This window comes from Lipophrys pholis, assembly GCF_963383615.2.
Source record: "Lipophrys pholis genome assembly, chromosome: 5".
NCBI classification, from domain to species: domain Eukaryota; kingdom Metazoa; phylum Chordata; class Actinopteri; order Blenniiformes; family Blenniidae; genus Lipophrys; species Lipophrys pholis.
Genome location: NC_137628.1, coordinates 25,876,399 through 25,899,444, shown reverse-complemented (window position 1 = coordinate 25,899,444; position 23,046 = coordinate 25,876,399). Strand labels below are relative to the sequence as shown.

Sequence of the window (23,046 nt, the reverse complement as noted above, 5' to 3'; positions counted from 1 at the left end):
GAGTTGTGCTCTTCCGCAGGGGAAGAATAGAAACATGACGGTGTATAATGGTGAACTATAATGGAGGAATATGACCCCATCAGAAAAAAAGACTTGCCTTCATTTGTAATCCTTTCGTATTTGGATTGTTAGTCACCACAAAGTGGAGGATGTTTTTTTTTTTTTTTTATAGATATAATCTCAGTAATTCACGCAGCCCATGAAAGCATAGAAGATTACTTTAAATCCAACGGGCTGGACCTTAAGACACATGTCTTGTGTCTGACTTTAGGTGTGTATGCACACCGTGTGCCTGTCGTCCTACAGCGAGAGGCGTTCAACCTTCATCATGGTCGTACGGCCACAGAACCTTAACCACCGTCTCACTACGGCGACTGCTGCTATTTGGCGTTACAGTCACGAGCAGACATTAGACATTAGACACGCAGCAGAAAGCGATGAAACTCCCAAAGAGACACCAGCGCTGCACTACCAGAAGAGGCAACAGATTCCCTGCAGATACATCTAAGCTTTATGCCGGAGACCATCATGGCTGAATGTGGCCGGAGTCAGGGAACAGCCAAGACAATAGTTGTGCACAGATCCTTTAACTTAAAAGTAACGCAAATCTCCATGAGCACGGGTGGTGTTTCTTCATTTCGATCGTCTCCTGGTGGAGACAGGTGAAGTCCCTCTGTAGTTCCACACTAAATCTGTGCGTTGTTTAGAGTGTGGCTGCCCCTGTCTCCATGGCAACTTTGTTCGCAGTCGATTGGTGCCACTTGTTGTATATCCTCTGTACCTCCAGACATGAAAGCTCCTCGAGGAGGTGAAGGATCTTACTTTTGTAAACACTTTGACATGGTAGCTCATTCTTGAAAGAATCACAATATACAAATGAATTGGGCAAGTTCCCCCACAGCGCCCCCGGGTGGTTAAAACGCCACAGGGTGCGTGCGCCTCTTCTACCTGCGTGACTCTGTTGATGTGACCCGGAACCCCTCTGCCACTGTAGATCGTCCAGTTTCAGTCATCCTCAAGTCACTTTGTGTCGTACTGAGTTCCGAAATGGTTTCCACTCCTCCATCATCAGAAATCAAATACAATCAGCGCTACGAAATCCTCAAAAGGTTTCAGGACCAGACTTTAGGTTTATTTCTGACTTTTTTCGTGTCGCGAAAGGAAACGAAAACTTCTCTGTTGCTTTCCAGTGGTTGAGTAGTATACCGCTCTAGAACCCATTTGAGATTATTCATTTCAATTCTGTCTTTTATTAAAATCTTGATTTCCAATCAAGAGTTGAAGTGGAAGTTTCACAAATTCACAAAGACGACAAAAGTTAGAAGGATTAAGATAAAGTAAAGCCTCTAAACGTAAGGCAGTGGCTCTTCAAATGTGTTGCAGCCTCCAAATAGGCGACACCAGAGAGCTTTATGTCTGTATGAGTTTCTTTAATTTAATAGTAAAATTAATAAGAATTTGAAAAAAATTGGGGAACAAATTACTTTGTTTATGATTAAATAAGATTATAAGAGAAGCTTTAGTGCAAAATCCAGTTGCATTTTGCTTTACTTTTTATTGCTGTTGATCTCAACAGCTCTTAACCGTTATATCTCACAGTGTGAAACAGAGGATGAAATCCTGCACCAATGCGTTCACAAATATGACTTTAATATGGTTTTGTTTGATTTTGGTTAATACTTTTAAAACAGATTTTATGGTGAGACATGATGACCAAATGCATAATTTCTCTTTTTTCTAATAAGAAGATACTTTTCCTGTTTTTGTTCCGTGATTCTGAATCCATTGAAAGTGAGCACATGCAACAATGGAATGGCTTTTGATCAAACGTCTTACAAGTAGTGATTTCTGTCTAAGTGCACCTTGAATTTGAAACTACATTTTTGAATAAGACTGAAGAGTTTGAATTCCAGCAGGTTCAACTTTCTTTCACTAAATGAATTTTATTCCTCGACACGCAGCAAACTGGCTGCTGTCAGTAGTTTTCTATTAATGTCTGAGGTGCGTTTCCTCAAATCTCAGTAAAAACAGGATTGAACAAAAAACATCTTGAACGCAAATAATGATGTTCCTGCAAACAACTGACATATTTAGTGTGACAGCATATTTAGTATATGTTGGAAAATAGTGAAAATAATTTACACATTTTTAAAAAAAATATAGATATTTTCCTTGTTATATTGAATAAGTGTTTTGTTTACAGCATTTTTTATTAAATGTGGGTTAAAAAGCTTCATGTTATTTAAGTTATAAAAAAAAAAAAATTCAATGGAGATTTTTCACTAATTTACATATTTTTTCTTTTACACTTAAACTGAAATATTTGAAGCCTTGTTTTCTGTGTCCTTATCGTTTCAGCCCATATTTCATTATGATCAAAAATACTGAAATTATTATATTTCATAAGATCAGATGTTCTTTTTTGTATTTGTTTTCAAGCAGAGGTCTTAATTTTCACAAATCCAAATTTTTAATTGCTTCAAAATTTTCAAATAACTGCCACAACAATGACGTTTCCAATTATGGTACACTGTTTTATTTTCTATTTTGAGATGCTTCTGCGAAGTCATTCACTACATCTACAATTATGATGTGAAAAGCAAAGCAAGGCACGATAAGTGAGCCTGGTATATAAAGAAAATACAAGAACTGTACATTTCTTCAGCTAAAATTTCTGGTGTAGTGAAGACAAGTAGAGTCGTGGCCGAGTTTGTAGTAGACTGGTTTCAGTTCACGGTGTGATCCATGTGTTTTAGTAGCCTGATTCAGACCCCTCAGTGTTACCTGAAGTTGTGGTGTGTTGTGATCATAACATAAGATGCAGAAAACATAGACACCGTATGTCAAGATATTTAAAAAAACAAAAAACACTTCAGACATATCAATGAATATTAGTTTGATGCTACATTTCCCCAAAAAGTTTGGACACTGTGTAAAATGTAAAAGTCTAAATCATTTCAACCCTTCAATTTGTTTAAATTAATCTAAATGCAACTTGTTGGATGTTAAAGTTGACACTTTAAAAAAAACAAGTTGACATTTTCTCCAAAACACCAGGAAGAAAATCCTCTGATGAAATATAACCCGGCAACATGCTGGTAACGTGATCAAATCGAGCTTCTGGGACGAGCTTAAGAAGTTATAAAACCTTTGTGCTGGTGTCAGAATGTAAAGGCCCTGGACACTCCTTAGTGTCATGAGAAGATTCAGAGGAATCTCTGCACAGCTTAAACATTTCAACGTTTGTGTTTTGAGCTTTAAATGACCTGCAAATTCTTCAGTTTGCATTTCACACGGCGTCCGCACTCTTTCTGGAACTGGGGCGCAGCGTTGACTGTCCACCATAGAGCTGCTCTTCTTCAGACACTGTAGAAATAAAGAGAAACCACACTCACTCTTGATTGCAGACGAATTATGGAGAATGTCTCTACTGAAGTACTATTCACCGCAGGGTAAGCGCAGCATTGCAAGAACCAACCATCATGGTCACCGGCACACCCCTGCAGGTCCACTCACACCTGGTGTGTGTGTGTGTGTGTGTGTGTGTGTGTGTGTGTGTGTGTGTGTGTGTGTGTGTGTGTGTGTGTGTGTGTGTGTGTGTGTGTGTGTGTGTGTGTGTGTGTGTGTGTGTGTGTGTGTGTGTGTGTGTGTGTGTGTGTGTGTGTGTGTCCGTCCCTCAGGTGTGCTGGAGTGGCCCTTCTGGACCAAGCTGATCGTGGTGGCCATCGGCTTCACGGGCGGCCTCATCTTCATGTACATCCAGTGCAAAGTCTACCTGCAGCTGTGGCGCCGTCTCAAAGCCTTCAACCGCATCATAACCGTGCAGAACTGCCCCGAGAAGGACCTGCACAACCCGCTGGCCCGGCCCGGCGCCCTCAGCAACGGCAGGCACGAAACCGTGGAGGTGCCGGTGGGCCCGGCCCCCGTCCCCGCCCCGGCCCCGGCCCCAGAGGCGCAGATGGACTCGGATATGTCGGTGGAGGCCGCCGTAGCACCTGCGCAAAACCCCGTCTGACCTCCGTCACTCCCCGAAACAACCCCCAGTCGTCGTGTGCGAGATCGAGACTCCGGCGTCGTTTTTCAATGTTCTCGGCTGCTGCGCTTGCTGAACTTGGGATGCAACAGATGGGATTTATAGCAACAAACAAAAAAACTTTCCTCCAGCACTCTAAAACTGAAAGCAGAGAAGATGAAAGAACTTTTGGAGTGCCGAGAAAAGAAAGAATAAGTGGGAACATGCAGAGGAAATCAAAAGAAGCCATCAGCAGAGGAAGCTCCTGAAGACTATTCGTGTGGCAAACCGCCACTGATTTATTCCCGTATGCACTTTCTCAGCCTGCACTGACACGAGTTAAAACGTGGCGACCATCCTGTGAATGGCGGCAAGTAAAGGTCTCAGTATGCTTCAGATCAACCCCACCAGTGATGGTGCTTCGGAAAATACAACACAAAAAAAAAAACGGCGTCATGTTTCTTTGTCGCGACCGTGCTTTTCGTTTATTTGTTGGGGTTGAGTCTCCTGAACGTTTCCTCCTGATATCTGGAGCCAATCAGAGCAGAAGCTCTATAAAGGCCAAAGGGAAAGAAAAGCTAATGACTATTTTCAGATCTGCTCGTCTGAAAAGCTTGACTCAGTTTGAAAAAAGAAGAAAATAATCTGACTTTCTGATGGGATTTATTTCCAAAAATCAGTGTTGCAACAAACAAATAATCAACCAAACTTAAACGTCTTGATTTTCTGGTGCATAGTTTTGCTGACGTCCGCTGGTCAGAGACGGGAGGTGGGAGGAGGGAGGAGGGAGGTGGGAGCAGACGGTGGAAGAGAAAGTGTTGCATTCAGAGGCTTCTTGCCCTGCGGTCGCCATGCGACTGACGCCACAGAAAACAACCCCCCCCCCCCCCCCCACAATGAACAAGTCCCATAACCCTTTGAAACACGTATTAATATTGCAGTTTACATGATTCTTAATTTGATGATGGCTCGTGACGTGCATCTTCTTTCAGACGTGATTTCAGCAGTTTGTCACTGCGCGGTCCTCTCATTGAGTTTTGAGCTCATCGGCATACCGACCGTCTTCTCCCACCCCGGGTATCGGCTGCCGTGCGGCGTGCTCGCACGCCATTAGCAAAGATTACAAAGCTGGACTTCCGTGTCTTATCCAAGGACACCTGGACGGGGTAAAACGGGATTAAACTTCCTACGGTGGGATTCAAAGACTTAAGATTTTCTTTTTTTTTTTTTTCTTCTTTTAAAGCAGATCTAATTCTGACAATGTCGGAGCAGTTGAAGCCTCGTGATCTCGGGTTGGGTTGACTTGCAGGTGAACTGGCTTTTGTATTGGGATACATTGTGCACTGGATTTGCTCTTTTTCACGGAGCACACGAGATCAGGTGTGAAACAGAAGCAGCAGCTTCTTCACTCTTCATATTTTCGGCACGTCGACTGAAGCATACTGAGGCCTTCACTGGACAATCAGGTCCTCACACACCAAAGAGTCAAATCCCATGAGAAATTATTCAAACTAAATCTTTAGCTCAGTTTGAAATCTTTACTCACGCCCATAGCTGAAATTATTTTCTAATGTAAAGGAAGTCTCTAGAGGGCCAGATGTTTAGTTTCGACAGTTGGCGGCTTACTGCCGTCCTGACCTGGTCGTTTATTTATGGAACTAGGAGTTTTCACAGTTGCCATCTGTTCATGTTTTTACATTAGGTTGTAGGTTTTGTCTCGACTTGAACTGACATGCGGTGATTGTTGTTTACACATGTCCACTTTTGTACAGGTTTAATTTGGGTTTTTACCAACAACATTCAACCTACAGTTTAATCTATCTTGGATCCACAAACTTTTTTTCTTGTTGTTGTTGCTATCTCTGAGTGGATAAAAGTGGAACATTCAGGTTACACACCATGCATATCTGTCCGTGCAATAAACAATGAATGTAGAACCCCTCGACTGGCTGGTGTGAAGTTACTGAGCCGCAACGAGCATTAAAAGGCTGGTTTGATAAAACTTTACTCTTCCATTGCAGCCCCCTCTGCTGGACAGTTCAGATATCGCCGTGTCTTCACACAAAGTGATGTTTCTCAGCTCTCAAAAAGTCACGACAAAATAATCAGAGCTTCAAGGAGAGTCTGACATGAGCAGTGCGTCATCCAGCTCCTCCCCATCCAAATCATCTTCATCGTCCTCCTCTTCTACTAGATTGTGTTTCTTCTCCTCCTCTTCATCATTCTTTGCGTCCACATCTTTGTTGCACACCTTCCGCAGTTTAATATTTGGGAGTTTCTTCAGATCTCCAGTCCACTCTCTGGCAATACAAAAAAAGAATGTTTAGCTCCCACACTCATTGTTCTGGCTTTGGCGTGTTTGCTTGTTAAAACTCATCAACTCACCTGAAGGTTTTCAGATTCTTTGTATTGATGATATCTGGGATCTCTGACAAATCAAGAGTGTTGAGAAGTAAGACGCCACTAGTGACACTTACCGCGCTGACACATCACTGAATGTGTGCCGGCAACAACTCTGCGTACGTACTTGAAGGAACGGGACTCACCAAAGCCGACACCTTCAAACTGCGCCCGCTCTCTCTCGACGGTCTGTTTGATGACGGCTTCTCTGGCGCCATGGAGACGACCCTGCCGACCTTTGATCCCATTGGCTAGCTCGATCTGCTCGAGTTCGGAATCGAACCTGTGGAGGTACCTGAGCGCGCGCGCACACACACACACACACACACATCAATGGATACCTCAGACATACGACCTGGACCTGAAATCTCAGTAATGCAAACTAGTGAATGCTGGTTAAAATGATATAAACATGCATTTGCTATTACAAGGAGATGGTCTGAAAAGGAAAGCATAGAAATCGCAGTCGGACCTTTCAATGATTTCACAGGCATCTTGTCTTGTGTAAGTCGTCTTTGTTGGCTCCAACTGACTCTGAAACCACAGCAGCTTCTCACCTTTAATTTGAAAAACAAAAATGAGAGTACTGAATAAACAACAAAGAAACCAAACTGTTTCCATACCTCTCTAAAATATCTGTTATTTTAACTCACCAATGTTACTCAGTTTAGTTGCCTTTTCAGTCTTCTGCCTGCAACAGAGAAAACATTTGATATATTTTGATTGAATAGTCAAGATAACGCTTGGTTGTTCTTTGCACTATACTATATTATCGATCTTCAGGTGGACTTTCACAATCCAGTGGCTATGTGAACACACACTTTCATTTAAAAACATAATAAGGGGTCAGACTTGTGATGTCTTCTTTCCCTTGCAGTCATACTTCAACATAAAATGACTGACCTTAGATGAAGGAAAACCTCATAAATTTAAATAAATCAAGATCTAGTTGGCAGCTTCATATAAGAAAATCTAACTTTACACGGTCTTTATTGAATTAAACCAACGTTGTTGATTCTAATTCTTTTTTAAATTAACGTTGACCTCATCTTTATCCTTATAATGTCAAATCTTGCTTTTAATGCCTAAGATGTTTAGAATCCTTCTCTTGTTTACTGTTCTCTTCTTCACAGTTACTGGGTCCTATCAGTTTTGCCATTCATCTGTAAGGCAATACGTGAAGCTGAATTTCTCTGTTGATGGCGAGCTGTGCTGTAGCTTCTCCAAAACGACCACACTCCTTCTATTTCACATCATTTCACTCGCTGTTCCCCACCTCTCCTTCTTCCTCAGTCTGATCTCCTCTCGGGCCAGATAAGCTGCTTTCCTGCTGTACGGATGAACCACTTTCTCCTTCGCTCCTCCTTTCTGGGACTTCGGCTGAAAAACACACCAACAACATCACTCAACTAAATCACCCGGCATCAGTATTTGTGTTCACTATTCTTTAAAACTCGCTGATCTAAATATTTTACCATCTTTAACTCTCCAAACACGTGAGGGGCACCGCTGGTGACAACAGGAAGTGGTCCGTCGCTAAATTGCGACCGGGTGAGCCGTCGAGACTCGAAGATGTGTTCCTGCCTTGTGTTCTCTCACAAAAACAAACAAACACACAAAAAAAAGATTTTGCTTTCCAATTTGCACATAGTACCATGAGTATAATTTACATTTTCTCATGCAGGTATAGCTGCTTGGAAACCACAACGCATTGAAGCACGTCAACAAGTGTAATACACTGTGGACATAATTAATTAGTTATTTAGGCTATTAATTATCTATATAAAAAGTTACTTTAGTTACTACGCACTCTCCACACCTATAAAACAACGTTCCTGAACGGACGAGGACTGCTGACACACTCATTCACTTCTTGTAAGTAAATCCTTAAAACACTATAATTTACTCAGGTTTTCAAAAAAAAAAAAAAACAATAATAGATAGCATTGTGAATTGCTTTGTGTCTGAATGCTCTCTCTCTCTCTCTCTCTCTCTCTCTCTCTCTCTCTCTCTCTCTCTCTCTCTCTCTCTCTCTCTCTCTGGGGCCAGTCTTGACATTTCAGTAATCTGACCAGTTACCAATTGAACGATTTGTACTTCCCAGATCATTAGTTACAGAATATGACAGAAATTAAAAAATATATTTTTAACTCCTGTAAGGTATGCAATGAACTAAAATGTAAGGCAGTCCTATTGACTCAGGCAATACGTTGATCTCTATGCAGTCTGCAGGACTACACAAAATACAAACAAGAAACTTCCCAAAATAATCACTTCATTCTTTTGCAATGTGACCAAAATCATTACACACATCGAGTGAATGTAATTTGATATGCTAAAACAGTAAATTGAGGGGAAATCCTCGTGTCCTCAAACACAAAACACACATTGTTATGCTTGGAGTGGTCCTATTACAAGATTTATGTCTTTGTATGAAGTATTTGTAGGGTATCTGGGTATAACAGAAAGTCGGTCAAAATGGGTTTGAATCACAACGGCACCAACCTGTTCTGCACCAGTCAGTCTTCTACACAGCAGGGACACCCTGAAGCCTCACGTGGTTTGGGACGCAGCCTTTCAAACGCTATTTCCTTCTCTGTAAAGTGCCTACAAAGTACATGGAGAGTATCAGAAAGACAACACCTTTGCTTTGGGATTAGACTCCTACACGTGCCAGTTTCAGGCAAGGGCGGAGCAGAAAAGCCACAATAGGGATCGATCCCTGCAGGGTGGAGGGGGCGAGAGAAAGTAGACATGAATGGAGAGAAGAATAAAGGGTAGAGAAGGTAGACACGTCAAAGACATTAAGAGAGTTGTAGAAAGAAATAGAGTATAAATAGTCTAGAGAAGGATAAATAGAGAAGGAAAGAGAGAGAGAAAGGGACAGAGAAGGTAGATTGGGAAAGAAAAGGGTAAAGAGGGTAGAGCAAATCCTAAATATAACAACAATGTTACAGGTCTGCAGTTTACAAACAGCATGAAGACACATTTCCTCAGGAGACACAGCAGCAGCTGACCCTCAGTGGACGCAGACAAGCTGCTTTTCCTTCCTTCTGCCTCAATGTGAAGAGCCCCATACCTGCCCAACAAGAATGTGAGTGCACTGCAGCTGAAGAGCCGTCAGACTTGTGGCTACAAGCACACGGCTGATTGCATCACATCCGAGTGAGTTATCTGAGTGTGAGGGTGTGTGTGTGTGTTTGTGTGTGTGAGGGTGAGTCTCTCTCTCTCTCTCTCTCTCTCTCTCTCTCTCTCTCTGTTTTTTTCTTCCTTTTCCTTCTATTTAACGTGTTAAGTCAGATCAGGAAGTGTGATGGTGTGACGGTACTGGTGGAAGCGGGCACACTATGGCACCATGTCTGCCTCTTGGCCGGGTAGAATGAGAGGCCCTCGGCTGACGACCCCCCTGCTGGTGCTGCTGCTGCTGCTGACCACCCTGACTGAGTCAGGTAAGACTCATCACACTCTGGGTTTAGTTTTTTTTGTTCCTCGCGGGGTTGAAACAAAACAGCACCCTTCACTTTCTTCTCTCCTCCCCGCTTTCCCTTCCACGCTTCAGAAAACATTTCTGGCTTTGTGGTTTTTCAGTGTTACTTCATGGCCGAAACCAGAAAAATTGACTTTTGATTCTGTGAAGATTAAAGAACTTGTGTTGCTTTTATTGCAAGTTAAAAGAAAAAGAAAATCGGACTGCTGCCATTTAGGGAGCCACAGTCTTCAGATGTTGTTCTTGTTATTGTGGAAGATGTTTTTCTGTCAGATTTGTGCCTTTTATTTTTTTATATCTCCTGAAACTTCGTCCTTTCTGTGTTTCAGAGTTTGTTTTATGTTTTCCTCAGGCTATGATGCCTTTGGTAACTTAAAAAAAAAAGAGTCACAAATTTGCACATCATCATTTAAAACTCACGTTGTCCTTTTTAAGACATGTATATATCATTTCAAAAATATGTTTTCGCAAAGTTCTGTCAGGAAGAAGTTGCTCAACGTCTCTACCTATTCCTGTCCGGCCATCGAGAACATTTGGCAACAGTTTTGATTTTTGTTGCAACAGTTTGAAATCATTCAAACGGAAGTCTCCAGTTCCTTGTGCAGTCTGACTCAGCGGCGTTTCTCTTTTAAACACTTCTGCGTGAAGAACGAGGATCTCGTGCAGTCCTACCTGTGCATTTCAGCCTTTCATTATTCAACGGCGTGAACTTGACGGCAGGCGTTTGTTTGTAGTGGTTTGTCAAGATGAGGAAGAGGAGAACACACATCAAGAAGTTGACACACCAGAAGAGGAAGCGGACGCAGAACCAGGAGACGGTGACACGACAACACCAGGTGGGATGGGAGCGAAAACAATGCAATAATAATCCACCATGTTCCCTTGTGCTTTAACATTTAATTGGGCCTTCACACGGTTTGACTTTCAGACTGATTAGTTCCTGCTGAGACTCTTTTCGTGTGATTCTTATTGAAAGTTTTCAGAAGTTCAAAGTAAAATTTTAAAAGACATTTTGTAAAAATAACAGTGATAAGAATATATTTAACAGTAAATCAGATAAACAATAGAATTAGACAACAAGAATATGCTGCAAAAATATACTTTTTTATTAGTGTGTGAGCCTGAGCGTGCACGGGCGTGTGCATGTTTGGTCTTGTCTTCAACCCAACACCGAATAACATTAATTTAAGAGGTAATATATGAATTACTGCGTGGAGGTGTGGGGCAACACCTACAGGACCTCACTCTGGCAGTTATGCACGCGTCAGGTAGGAACCATTAGAATGATTCATGACTATCAGGATCACAATAAACCACTTTCTATAAATCTTCTGCCAAACTAAAAAAATACAGAACTGCTGGAATTTCAGACAGCAGAGCGAATGTACAAAGCCAGAAACAAAGTTCTGCAAGAAAACCTACAAAAGTTCTTTATTAACAGAAAAGGTTGGGGGGGGGGGGGTTGAAATTCTAACTATAGTATAAGTATATAATCTATATATGCCTAACACATATGAATGAATGAGGTTTTATAGGTGCAGGAACATATGAAATTGTAAATATGGATATAAAAGAAGGAATAGGATTAAATAAGCTTAATCAGACATTACAAGTATTTTTTGCATGTGTGGTATGAGTGAGTTTATATACACTATAGCTGTAGGGATACATTTATACACGAGCTGTGTTTGTAAATGTGTGTATATGTACATACTTAAATATGTAAAAAAAAAAAAAAAGATTCTGATCTACATGTTTGAAATAAATCATCCTCGTGAAAATGTGGTTTTATGGCAAAAGTTACTGCTTGGTTAGAGGGACAGTATGAGAAATGTTGAGCACTCGGTGGTAGCAGTGAGTCAATGTATTTTTTTCGTTAGGCTTTTAGTTGATTTAAAAGTGTCTGTCTAATATACAAATCCGTGAAATTGGGATGGCCTCACACAAACAACAGTCTCACGAATACCAGGTCAGCCACCACGGGGATTGTGAAATTACATTTACCCAGAATACCTTATCTGTTAAAGGTTGCAGAAACTGGAATACTATATCTCCAGTTACCCGAGAAAGCTCCGCCTTTGTCGGTTTTAAAAAACAGAACAAGATTTGACTGATCAACAACCAAACTTGTGATCATTGGGACAATCATGCACTTTAAAATATATATATGATAATGGCACTTTACCTATGTCAGACTACTGAGTAAAGTAAGCACTTTAATATTTGCACTTCATGGTTGGTTTTTAGGAAGAATTATTTTATCATCTTTGTCTTTGTTTTACCGTAAAAAAAAAAAATTAAATACTCACAGTTTAAATTTGTTTTTGGTGCCATCGGCGTCAAAGTTTTTTTTTAAGTCTTTAAAATGTTGAGGCTAAAAGTTACATCTGAATAATCTTACTCAACTACTATGGTGACATTATCGAGATCATTCAAAAGAAAAGTCTTTCAGGGTTTCTTCACCAGAAGTTGCTAAACTGTCATTGCACTTTATTGTTTGTCAGAACTAGATCATGTCGACGATCATGTCAGGATGTGGCGTCTTTGGCAACAAGTCTCAGCAGTGTGGAAAACACGCACACATTCAGCTTCGCTGCTTTTACACTTGGTCACTATAAGTCTAACTCTCTGTCATGTGATTTCAGTGACAGATACCAGTCCTGCACCGGACCCCTCCGCCCCAGATAATTCAGACCTTGGTAAATCAATAATTTGATATCTTAATGTAAATTGGTGTCTTTTCATAATGAAGAGAAAACATCATAATGAGATCATTGATTTCTGTTTGTATCCAGGTCCTGTGGAAGTAGAGAATCCTGGCTCTGGAGATGAAGGTAAAATGGGCCGCAGCTTTGAATATTACGGTATGTCAGACCAACTGCGGTCATACCACAGTGAGGATCTTCCTCTGTTGATGTCAGAATCAACTCCCGCAGCAGTAATTGGGCTGAATGAAGACTCGGGTTGCTGACTGATGTTTGCCTCTGCAGATACCACTCCATCGAGCACAGAGCATCCCGACGGTGTAACATCTGAACCACATGAGGACCCGAGCCTGAGTCTCATCATTATCCTGGTCCCGGTGGTGCTGGTGATCCTTTTTATCGCCATGATAGTCTGTGGTATTTTTGTGAACCGCAGGTGGAAACAAAAAGCCAGAACTCACGGTATGTTTGAGAGAAAATATTGATTTTTCCTTGTTAAAAAACAAACAAAAAAAAAAACACTGATCTCTTTGGTGTTCAATAGCTTTGCAAAGTTTTTTTTTTTTTTTTTTACATATATATCTTGGAGCCTCACAAAAGTAAAACAGGTTCTCTTTCCTTCGTGATGCTTGTATTTATATCCCATGACATGAATGACTGAGAATCATCCCAAAAATTTTTAAAAAACAAAAAGCCTTGCAAACCCAAGTCTTTTTGCTCTTGAGTGAAACCAGCTCAACATATTTGGTGCAAAATTGTCTCAAATCACATCTTTAAGACTTTAAACATCTTTAATCACTGTATGATCGTCTTTTCTCCTCTTTTAGAGCTCGTTAAAGATGATCCATATTTGGATGGATCCAGCACAGAGAAGGTGCCAATGTGAGTGTTGCTCATCCATCCATCCATCCATCCATCCATCCATCCATCCATCCATCCATCCATCCATCCATCCATCCATCCATCCATCCACTTAACTTAATTATTGATGATCCTATAAAATGACATTGATCTCCTCTTACTGGCGGTTGCTGTGTAAGAATTTACTCTCAATGTACGATTGTCTATTTAATCATTCAAAATAATCCATTTGGAGGCTCTTATCTTTAAACCCCTTAAAAATAATATGGGATGAAAAGCTCTGCCACAAACGGCATAAAACTATCACCAATCTTGTAAAAGATGTAGAAATTTTACACGTCACATAAAACACAGCGACACCACGACAGCCTTTCAATTCGACATGCTCCAAAAACAAACCCGACACACAAACACACAAACCCAATCTACTTGCCACATTGTGGACGGTAGTCGCACACACAAACAGAGATTCCCCAAAATGTGAGGCTAAAAGGGTAAATCGCTTCCATATAGAAAGCCTTAAAAATAGGCACAGTTTCAAAGAATCAAAAAAACAGTATCATGCATGTTTGATCTTTCAAATCCAGTCAAATCTATAAAGCACTTCAAACAATTACAGGGACAAAAAGAGCTGCATGGAGAATTGAATAACACAATCGTAAGGGTCCCATATCTTTTTCGATTTGTATTGTTTCACCTTCTCTCATTGATCACAGTCCGTCAATGTTGATTTTCCATTGAAGTTTACATTTTCTTCGTTCCGTCTTGTGTTGTTTTGTGTTGTGTTGTGTTGTGTTGTGTTGTGTTGTGTTGTGTTGTGTGGACAGCAAGTGGCAGGTTTAGATGTTGTGGGTTAGTACAGCAGCAAAAAAAAAATCTGGTCCACATGTTAGTCACATACATTTATATAAGTGTACACGAGTGAACATTAAAGTTTTTTTTTAGTTAGTATGAAGCATGAACATTCAGTTTGCATCACTTCTGTATTTTTCCAGGCCAATGTTTGAAGAAGATGTGCCCTCTGTGTTGGAGCTGGAGATGGAAGAGCTGGATCAATGGATGAAAAAAGACAGTAGGTTTCTGCACCAAAACAATGATGAGAAAGGAGGGAGGGATGAGGGGAAGATAGCTCGAGGTGCCTCAGAGGTCTGTCAGAAATGTACCAGATAATTAGAAATGTCTGTAAAAACTGAGCTATCACTTCTGGATGCCTTTTGTCTCATGCAAAGTAGAAAATGTTGGCCAAATTTTGTGTTTTGTACTTTTAAAAAACATATATTAAAAAAATTCTATTTAATTGACAATCAATTCAGTCAGTCAATGACAGTTTTGTGCTAATTTTACGCTTTTTCTTAAAACATATTGATGTATATTTGTCTGCATTGTGCCATTTATGATCCTTCCTTGTAACACATCTGATCAAGTTGTGACTCTGCATGTGGGGGACGTGGCTTTGATTCCCTCTTGACTGCATGAAAGACATGATGCAAAAAAAACTATGATGCAAGTTGCAAGGATTTGCTGTGGAGAAACCATGTGAAAATTTGTTTTTAAACTGTGTATATTGCTCTTTTATGTGGCATCCTTTGGCTTTAAGACACCCCCCCCCCCCCCTTTCAGTTCACATAAATATCAGCCTCACAGAAAATAAATCAGTCAGACCGAAGTTCATTTAAATGAAGCAAGTTTCCCTCTCTTGTGAACCCTCATTTACTCAAGTGAGACGTTTCAGGGAACATTTCTCACGTTAAGATGAATTGTTAGAGATTATCCAGCAGAGGTCGCTGCTGCCCTAACAGAGTTTCCAACGCTTCTGTCTGATTTTATGCCTGAATCGCTCTCCTCTCCTTTGCAGAAAGTTTGAGTTCTTTTACAGCTACTCTTTGACATTAATAACCAGACCTATAGGAATAGTGAAATTTGGACTAATGTGATACCTTTTTTTTTTTTCATTATTGCTTTTTAGGTGTAACCGCTGACGACTGTAACCATGCATAGCTGTATTTATGGTGAGCAACATTTTTCTTACACTCTTCAGTCAAAGAATACATGCAGACTTCTATATTTCATATCATGACACACATGTGGGATATGTGGATGAATCCGTATCCGAGCTCCATTATGAGAGCTTGCTTGGCAATGTTGATGACGACTGCATGGGAAGAGTCACCGTGTCACTGGTTGAACAACTTCTAGTGACATGTTCCTGCAGGTTTTAATGCAACATGGTCATAAATACATCGCTGTCAGAGAAATAGTTCTGAATATTGATTCTTTTATGGCATACATGACAAGTCTCACAAAATTCACAATTTACTCCCAGCTCGTTACTCAATAGTACCAAAAACAACGCAGGCCGACTTGGGCAATAAGCTGAGTTTTCAAAGTAATTCTTTTTTTTTGTGTGTTCTGCCATCTGTTTGTTGTGATGCACCAGCTGGATTCAGTATGGCTGTGACTGATGAACTGTGACCCTTTCATCATGACACATGGTGCTGTCTGCAAGCACAAACACTCCTAACATCTGTTTGTGATTACAACAGGCATGCATGGAAGTGTGATGCAACTTCACCCTGAAATAGTCCCTCTCCCTTTTTTTTTTTTTTTTTTTTGGCTGAAAGGCCTTGAAAGACCAGGTTAAGGTCCGCTGTTGACTAACTGTTGACCAATGCCATTTACACGCTACTTTTTCTCAGGGTTTTATTTCTAAAGCTGTGCGAGGGCGAAAAGGGCGCTTAAATTCAACAGGGAGACACTCTGTACACATTCGCTTACCCAAGAGATCTGAAAACAGAAGTAAATGTGATGTTACGGCTGCTGCGGTTGCACAATGTGATGCCACCAGCTGGAGCAGCTGTGCTCTGTGGGTCGGACCTGCGAAGCTCTGCAGCCACTTCTTCACAACAAGGGCTTTCTTTAAGGAAAGAAAGCATCTGGGATGTTATTTATCCTGCTTTGAAGGAACATTTTTGAAGTATATCATATGTTCAAGCATGGCTGAGTAACTCTCGGGGGGAAAAAAGGGAAAAGTTTGCTGTTTTAAAGTAAAAAAGTGGTCCAATAATATAGCAAAGAATTCTTGATAGGTATTCACATATCCAGCAGACATAGGGCTGAAGTATCTTTGTTTTAGTTTTTTCATATCAATGCAGAGCCAATGCTCATTTTACTTAAGAAAAAACAAAATAAAATACCTTGTGTGTTTCTCACAGGCTCCCAGTTGCCCATTGACACTATCTTGGCTGCCCCTGCTCTAGGTGAACTCCTGAGTGGGAAAACATATATATTTTTAGCTGCTAAATGCTCAGCTATAATCACCAGCTCGTTGCCAGGCTAATGTTACTTCTCCAGCTGTCTGCTGCAGCTGGAAGCAAAGCTGACGAAACAGGACATTCTGAGACCACAAACGCCCAAACAAAGAGCTGAAGACAGTAAAACTCTGAAAAGCACACAGGTTCGTCACCAAACACTAAACTCCTATTTATAAGTAGTGAGCAACATCCCCCAAATAACCAGGAGAGTTTTCAATGTCTCGTACCTTCACTTTGTAAACTTTCTGAAAAGACGTTTGGAATGAACAGTTTGGAAACTCTCTTTTCTTCAATCCCATCTCAAAGGAAAAGGGCGAAAGTGTAGGTTGTGTTGTGGTTAGTTTTAGTGGACGAGTCGTACGTTTGTTATGTCCCTGGTGAGTCTTCCATGACTCTGCGTGGAAAAAAAACATGTGTCCTGTAGACTGTAGGTAGACTATACAGCTCCGTGTGTATATAGACTGACTGGGTATGCCTTTGTGTAGACAGGATAAAGAAAAACAGGGATGCGGCTTGCTGAATGCGGCTATAATTCAAACCTTTCGTCTAAACCAATCTGCTGGAAATAACTGTAAAATGCTTCTTTTTTGTTGTGACGCTCAGCTGTGCTGCGCTTGAATCATCAAATCATGTTGGAAACCATCCAGCTTGACTGTTTGTCTCTGACACTGCCCCCCCCCCCCTCTCTTCAATGATTCCTTTCTGCAGGTTAAACGAAATGAAAACGACTCCCTGATATGCAAGGACACAACGTCAACAGTGCACGTGCCTCGTCCAATGTTCTGAACATTCTCTGAACAATACCACAAGCACAACTATAAGAACAGTTCACACAGGAACACAGTTACAACAACAATCCACAATAGAACCTCCTGATGCAGCCCTGGTAAATATCACATCTTTTCGTTGGACACGGGTCATTGTTGTGTGATTAATGTAATTCTTTTTTGTCTTTTTTTTTTTTTTGTCTTTAAGCTAAGCAGTAATAGGAGGCACATGTGCAGTATTTTATGTCTCTTTATGAATGTAAAGGTGAGCCTGCTGATTCTGACTGTTGCAGAGCATGTGGTCAACTTAGAGTCTATTAGGCCAATATCCTGCTCACAGTTCCTCCTCAGCTGAAAGCCTCTTTGTTGTATTACACTGTGTGACTCCCTCCAGCTGCAGGTTTAATGGAGAAATATCCTACAGAAGATTGCAGGCATGCATGACAGAGAAAGCCGCTACTTTTTATATGCCTGTGCTGAGCAGCTTAGGATTTATAGAGAAAGTGTTTTCATTTTAAATCTCAGGGCCCGAAATCATGAGGCTTCTTTTTCTGAGGCTTTTGATAAATTATTATCTTTCCCTTCAAACAAAACAAAACAAAAAAAATGCTCTCTGAGATTCTCATCTCAGCACAGACAGTAGCTCTCTGACTGAATACTTTATGTTCACAGACGTGCATCACGTTTTGTCTCCAGTTTTGCCTTGAAAGTGTTGAATCTAAGCAGTCGTAACACTGATCTAAATGTGAGTTTCTTTTCTTGTATCAGTCAGTATTGTGCAGCATCTTGCAGTGTAAATATGCGAAAACAGTACACACAAATAAAAAAAAAAATCTTTTTTGCAGAATGCCATTTGTAGATAAATTCTATGAGTCCCTGGATATTTTCTTTCATGAAGCTTTGAATAAACTTTCCTGAAATAAAACCTCACAAAAGCTTGATTGCTATGGATTTTCACTGAAATAACCTCAACTATTGGTTAGTAGTTGATGCTATTATTGATACCTGGTATATTTTACTTCAGTAATATTTGACATTGAGTGTCGGACCAGTATAATGTTATCATAAAAAAACTTTTAGTATAAAGACAAATATTGTTCATGTGCATGAATGATCAAGTGCATTATGGAAAAGGTGTACTAGGGTAAGTTAAACATTTCTAGAGGAAAATATGAATAATTTCATCATTGTGACGTTCAGAAACCGAGGCCTCCATTTGTAGCTGCTATTTTCTCATTACATTCACTTGTATTCAAAATTGCATCCAACAACTTTGAGCTTGTTTGACTTTCCAATGCCGCTGAAAGATGTGAAATTCTGTCCGCCCTTATCTTTTCAGATTAATGAAAGCTTAACATTCAGGCACATATAAAGCAGGAAACCACATGTCATTTAGTTTCTACACACTCAGTCTCAGCACTTACGTCTGCCGCGTCGCGCCGATAGGCCTCGTGCGCTTTCCTCTCCGAGTTCAGCCCGTCTGACGGGCACCTGAGAAGAGCTGATGAGATTCATACTGAGGAAGGTCTGAGGGAGCAGGCACAGACAATTCATGCAAACCAATGAATACAAATGAGAAAGAAGTCTCTTGCTGTATTTCCTGCTCTTTTTCACTCTTCTTTTTTTCTTTTTTCTCTCTCCTGTTAGATTTTACACATGGACTCTTACAGTCACTGCATCGTGCACCAACAACTCCAGTGAGTTCTCCACCCGGACATTTTCTAAATCAGCATCTAATACCAATGGAAACAAAAACAATCTTTTTAACGTGTTTATCTCACACAGACCATTAGTCTCTGTGATCACAACAGGACAAATCCTTCCTCTTCACTTTGACTTTCACTCACATTTTGGAGTCATTGAACGGGCACTTTGGTTCAAATGATGCTGCCTGAGAAAATAAATATGCAATAATTATCTATACATTTATTGATTTAACAATCTAAGAATCTTCCTAATTGTGTGAAATCTCTTCATGGCCTGCATTATTTCTCATCCTTCAGCCTGTTCAGCATTTGAAATCCTCGGGCCGGGATTGTTTGTTTATTGCAGACTTCAAACTAGGTTTGGATAAGCTCTGAAACAACCTGCCTGAGGAAATAAATCTGGCTGAATCAGAATTATTACTTTAATCTTTTCATCTGGGTTTTTCTTTTTTTTTTTTAAATATATAATTTTTTTTTATACTTTTTGAGAAGACATACTTTAACCTGGATTGTCCCAATTGTTTCCCTCCACCTTGATTTTATTTCACTGAAAATATATATTTCTTGTGTTTTTCTTGCTCTAATAATAACTATTTTCAGCTGTTTGCTTTTATTATTGTTGAGGTTTGTTTTAGATCCGTTCAAATCATCCCCATTCTCGAAAATTTACAGAATTTCCTCTTTAAACCCTAATAAATATGAGGATTTACCAAGGTTATGGTCAAGAATAGTCATTGGGGAACTAACTGCGTCTCACATTTTAGACTTATGAAACTTGTTATCGCAGTTTGTCACAAATAGGAATTGACTTAGAATCATAAAGAAAACATTCCTCATATAAATCCATGTCGGCTCACATGTCCTCCGGAAAGAGAGACAGATACAGACTCTTCAGGGCCTCATCAAGCAGACTGAAATGTAGAAACCTAACCGCTGACTGCAGGAATGAGGAATTCATACTTCCCTGTCTTGTCTTGTACTCTACTCCTGTAATCCGATTGGTCAACTTGTGACGCGCCACTTCCCTGAAAAATCAGCAACCTGAAAATAATGTGAACAGAAAGTGGAGGGTTATTATGTTAATAATTTAACACGGGATAGATAAATAAATGTTGCACCATGTGATAAACCACGATAGCATGCTCTTATTTTGAAGCACTGAAACTTCTGAGGATTGAGCTGAATAGTTTTATAACTGCTGTGAAGAAACAAGAGTCGAAGAGAGGAATGTGACCAACGGGACATGACATGTTCATAATGACCGGTGGGAAATGAAGCATTAGAGAAGCTATCCCGATAGGTACACTCAGTAAACAATTAAAAAGCTTATTTCCAGTGTCCACCGCCTTTACAACTTCAACCCTTTAATCCCTGTGACTTCCCGCAAAAATTCTCAGTATCTGTCCGTTTGTTAGTCGCTTCAAACCTCAGTTCTGAAAGATAACAATTCATGAATGAGCCTTTGACGAAGTGAGGAAGCTCTTTTACTTGGTAAACATGTCTAGATGGATGTACTTGCGTTGCAGCAGCAGGCGTCAACTCCTGCATATGACTGCAGTATCAGATTATGGATAAACTGGTTTACATGCAAATAACACGGCACAGCTGCTCCCCAAATATGACTTTGGGAAACACTATGTAATGAGTAATGCCTTGACTGAGAAAGACTGAGACTCTAACTTGAGAAATTTTGATTTTAACCTCGCCCCGTGGCAAAGGAATCTCACAAGATTGGGTATGTTTGCCAGTACGGGGGAGGACAGGTGTGTATATAACTGTGATTAAAGCCATGTCAGTCACGGTGAGCAGAAATGTGATCTAATCCCTTCGAGGACACATTTATAACATCATATTTTCAGTGGCCCGTCTCTGTGAATTTTCCAGGCTTTGTTGACTGAATCACTGCCTCCCCAGCAGGAACTGTTGCTGCCTGTCACACTCCATCAGCTCCATTTCACAGTCGCACCAGCATCCGTGTTTGTTTGCCTTCGAGAGCCGTGATGTTACAAAGCATCGTCCGTCTGTCGCAATCATCACATTCAGCCCTCCTTGGGCAATCTTTGAGTGGAAAACACAGAATACACCAGGGCATCTTTGTGTGTGTTTGTGTCATTACAGAAGCCTCAACTTCACAACACTCGGAGTTTGGCCCTTTAGAGTCGTGATAGATGGTTTAAACCAAATAAAACGCTTCTTCCTTTTCTTGTATAAGATTGTCTGTAGCACCATTTAGACAACATCAGACACATCAGCAGGGTTTTAATCGCTGCTGAGGACACAGATGTCCTGGTTTTTTTTTTTTGTTGTTTTATATGGGAACTGAGGGACTGTGAGCATAATTAGCATTTTATTAATTAAAGGTTACACTTGGTAGGATCTTAGAGACAAATACCAGCATTTTGTGACATCATTTCAAAATGTTTCCAGGGCAGAAGAACAAGATATAAGCAGCACAAATGACTGCTACAGCATACCCCCCCCCCCCCCCCCCCCCCCCACACACACACACACATTTCCCAGAAACAGAATCCAGATGGAGAGAAAAAGAAAATCTATCAGCATATGGCTTTTAGAGCTGTGTTTCCCAACCTGAGGGTTCAAGCCCTTTCAGAGATCTCAGGAAACAATCACTAAACACAGCTGAAACTAATTTCCATTGGGATGATGTATATGTGCCTTCTTAGACCTCTAAAACAGTAAATGAAGCAATCCACAAAGAGAGACCTGAAATGAAATTCCCATGACTCCACATCAAATCCTGAAACTGTGATGAAAACGTGCAACAGTTTCCAGATGGATTAAATTCTGGAATATTGTTGAACTAAATAGAATAAGAACTAATGTGATGACGGCAGTTGTGTTTTTGTGGCAGTATAATGAAGACACATGTTTGATCTCGGTGAGCAGAAGAACCCCCCCCCCACACTCCCCATAGGAAAACCCAGACTTTGTCTACGATTTCTGAGAGGAGTCACTTTACAGGAGCAGTTTCCATGAAGCACATACAGCTGCAGCAGCTTTCAAGCCCCTACTTAGTGACAAAGTGTGGATATTTACAGTCGTCCTTTGTTTTCAGGATGTGCTTTTCAGTTTTCATTGACCGGATGCCAGCTTCGATTCCACACCGCTCGGGATCACATGCTTGGTGCTCAGTGATATCTCAGGGTTTCAGACGCTCCCTGGAGGATCCAGATACAGGGCACAAAAAATGACCATGAGCCAAAGCCAACCATGGCTGGCACTGCAGGGCTAACTTGAGCAGCAGCAGAAGCACACTAATCCACAATAGCTAGCTTCTTTTTTCTTTTTTTTTTTTTAATGCAGGAAAAAAAATTAGGTCTAGGTTTTCAGGCTGTGTGATTTCTGACACGGCGTGTAAATCTAGAGTTGGAGTCTCCCACTTCCAGTGGTTCTTGTTCTCCCTTAAACTTTTTATTAATCAAATATATTTTGAGTGTCCTCTTATGATCACAACACCCCCCCCCCCCTAAAAAATAAAAAACACCAACAGAAACACTCGTATTCTTGTTTTTATTAGGTGAAAACAGAATATTATTTCCTGAAAGTTTGCAGCTGTTGGTAGCGACGGTTCCAGGTGGCTTCACTCATTTTGATGCCAGCTACATTTTCAGTTACAATAATGTGACACATTTTTACGACCAACTGTATTACCTGCTTAGTATAATCTAATTTATTGAGTTGAATGCATTCAAAGTTGTCTTTCTTGTTTCAATAAACACTTTTGATTAATGTTGTCATTGAAAACTTTTATTCAAATAAAGTTGTTTTGATGTTTT

General features: G+C 40.5%; 3 protein-coding genes across 20 annotated transcripts in view; 2 read left to right on the top strand and 1 right to left on the bottom strand.

Annotated features, from left to right (window-relative positions):
• Window positions 1-5,954, top strand: part of marchf1 (membrane-associated ring finger (C3HC4) 1) — a 22,521-nt gene extending 16,567 nt beyond the window's left edge. The window contains exons 7-8 of one of the 2 annotated variants that reach the window (XM_080463874.1): window positions 3,408-3,452; window positions 3,681-5,954. In XM_080463874.1, the coding sequence (XP_080320000.1) occupies window positions 3,408-3,452; window positions 3,681-4,015 (380 nt within the window). In that variant the 3' untranslated portion in view covers window positions 4,016-5,954. The remainder of the gene's footprint in view (window positions 1-3,407; window positions 3,453-3,680) is intronic. The other variant, XM_080463875.1, reaches the window with a different exon arrangement.
• On the bottom strand, window positions 4,660-10,694 carry tma16 (translation machinery associated 16 homolog). Of its 8 annotated transcripts, none has more exons than XM_080463883.1 (9): window positions 10,572-10,694; window positions 8,914-9,019; window positions 7,888-8,006; window positions 7,689-7,792; window positions 7,066-7,103; window positions 6,885-6,969; window positions 6,559-6,707; window positions 6,398-6,440; window positions 4,660-6,312 (listed from the first exon to the last, which is right to left on the bottom strand). In XM_080463883.1, exons 3-9 carry the CDS (start codon window positions 7,888-7,890, stop codon window positions 6,126-6,128), a joined length of 609 nt encoding a protein of 202 aa, XP_080320009.1. In that variant the 5' UTR covers window positions 7,891-8,006; window positions 8,914-9,019; window positions 10,572-10,694; the 3' UTR covers window positions 4,660-6,125. The 8 variants fall into 8 exon arrangements, with proteins under 8 accessions (XP_080320009.1, XP_080320010.1, XP_080320011.1 ...); XM_080463884.1 differs by having other exon boundaries at window positions 7,888-8,004; window positions 8,918-9,019; window positions 10,572-10,655; XM_080463885.1 differs by lacking the exon at window positions 10,572-10,694 and adding an exon at window positions 9,492-9,606 and having other exon boundaries at window positions 7,888-8,004; window positions 8,918-9,019.
• On the top strand, window positions 9,153-23,046 carry tmem154 (transmembrane protein 154). 10 transcript variants are annotated; one of them, XR_013935351.1, is made up of 11 exons: window positions 9,615-9,861; window positions 10,634-10,735; window positions 12,545-12,598; window positions 12,695-12,763; window positions 12,890-13,066; window positions 13,432-13,486; window positions 14,461-14,537; window positions 15,432-15,474; window positions 17,485-17,662; window positions 19,191-19,240; window positions 22,326-23,002. XR_013935351.1 is itself a non-coding variant. In XM_080463881.1 (10 exons), exons 2-9 carry the CDS (start codon window positions 9,768-9,770, stop codon window positions 15,461-15,463), a joined length of 630 nt encoding a protein of 209 aa, XP_080320007.1. In that variant the 5' UTR covers window positions 9,153-9,506; window positions 9,709-9,767; the 3' UTR covers window positions 15,464-15,474; window positions 17,485-18,483. The 10 variants fall into 10 exon arrangements, 4 of the variants coding, with proteins under 4 accessions (XP_080320007.1, XP_080320005.1, XP_080320006.1 ...); XR_013935349.1 differs by having other exon boundaries at window positions 9,697-9,861; window positions 12,695-12,733; window positions 22,326-23,046; XM_080463881.1 differs by lacking the exons at window positions 19,191-19,240; window positions 22,326-23,002 and adding an exon at window positions 9,153-9,506 and having other exon boundaries at window positions 9,709-9,861; window positions 12,695-12,733; window positions 17,485-18,483.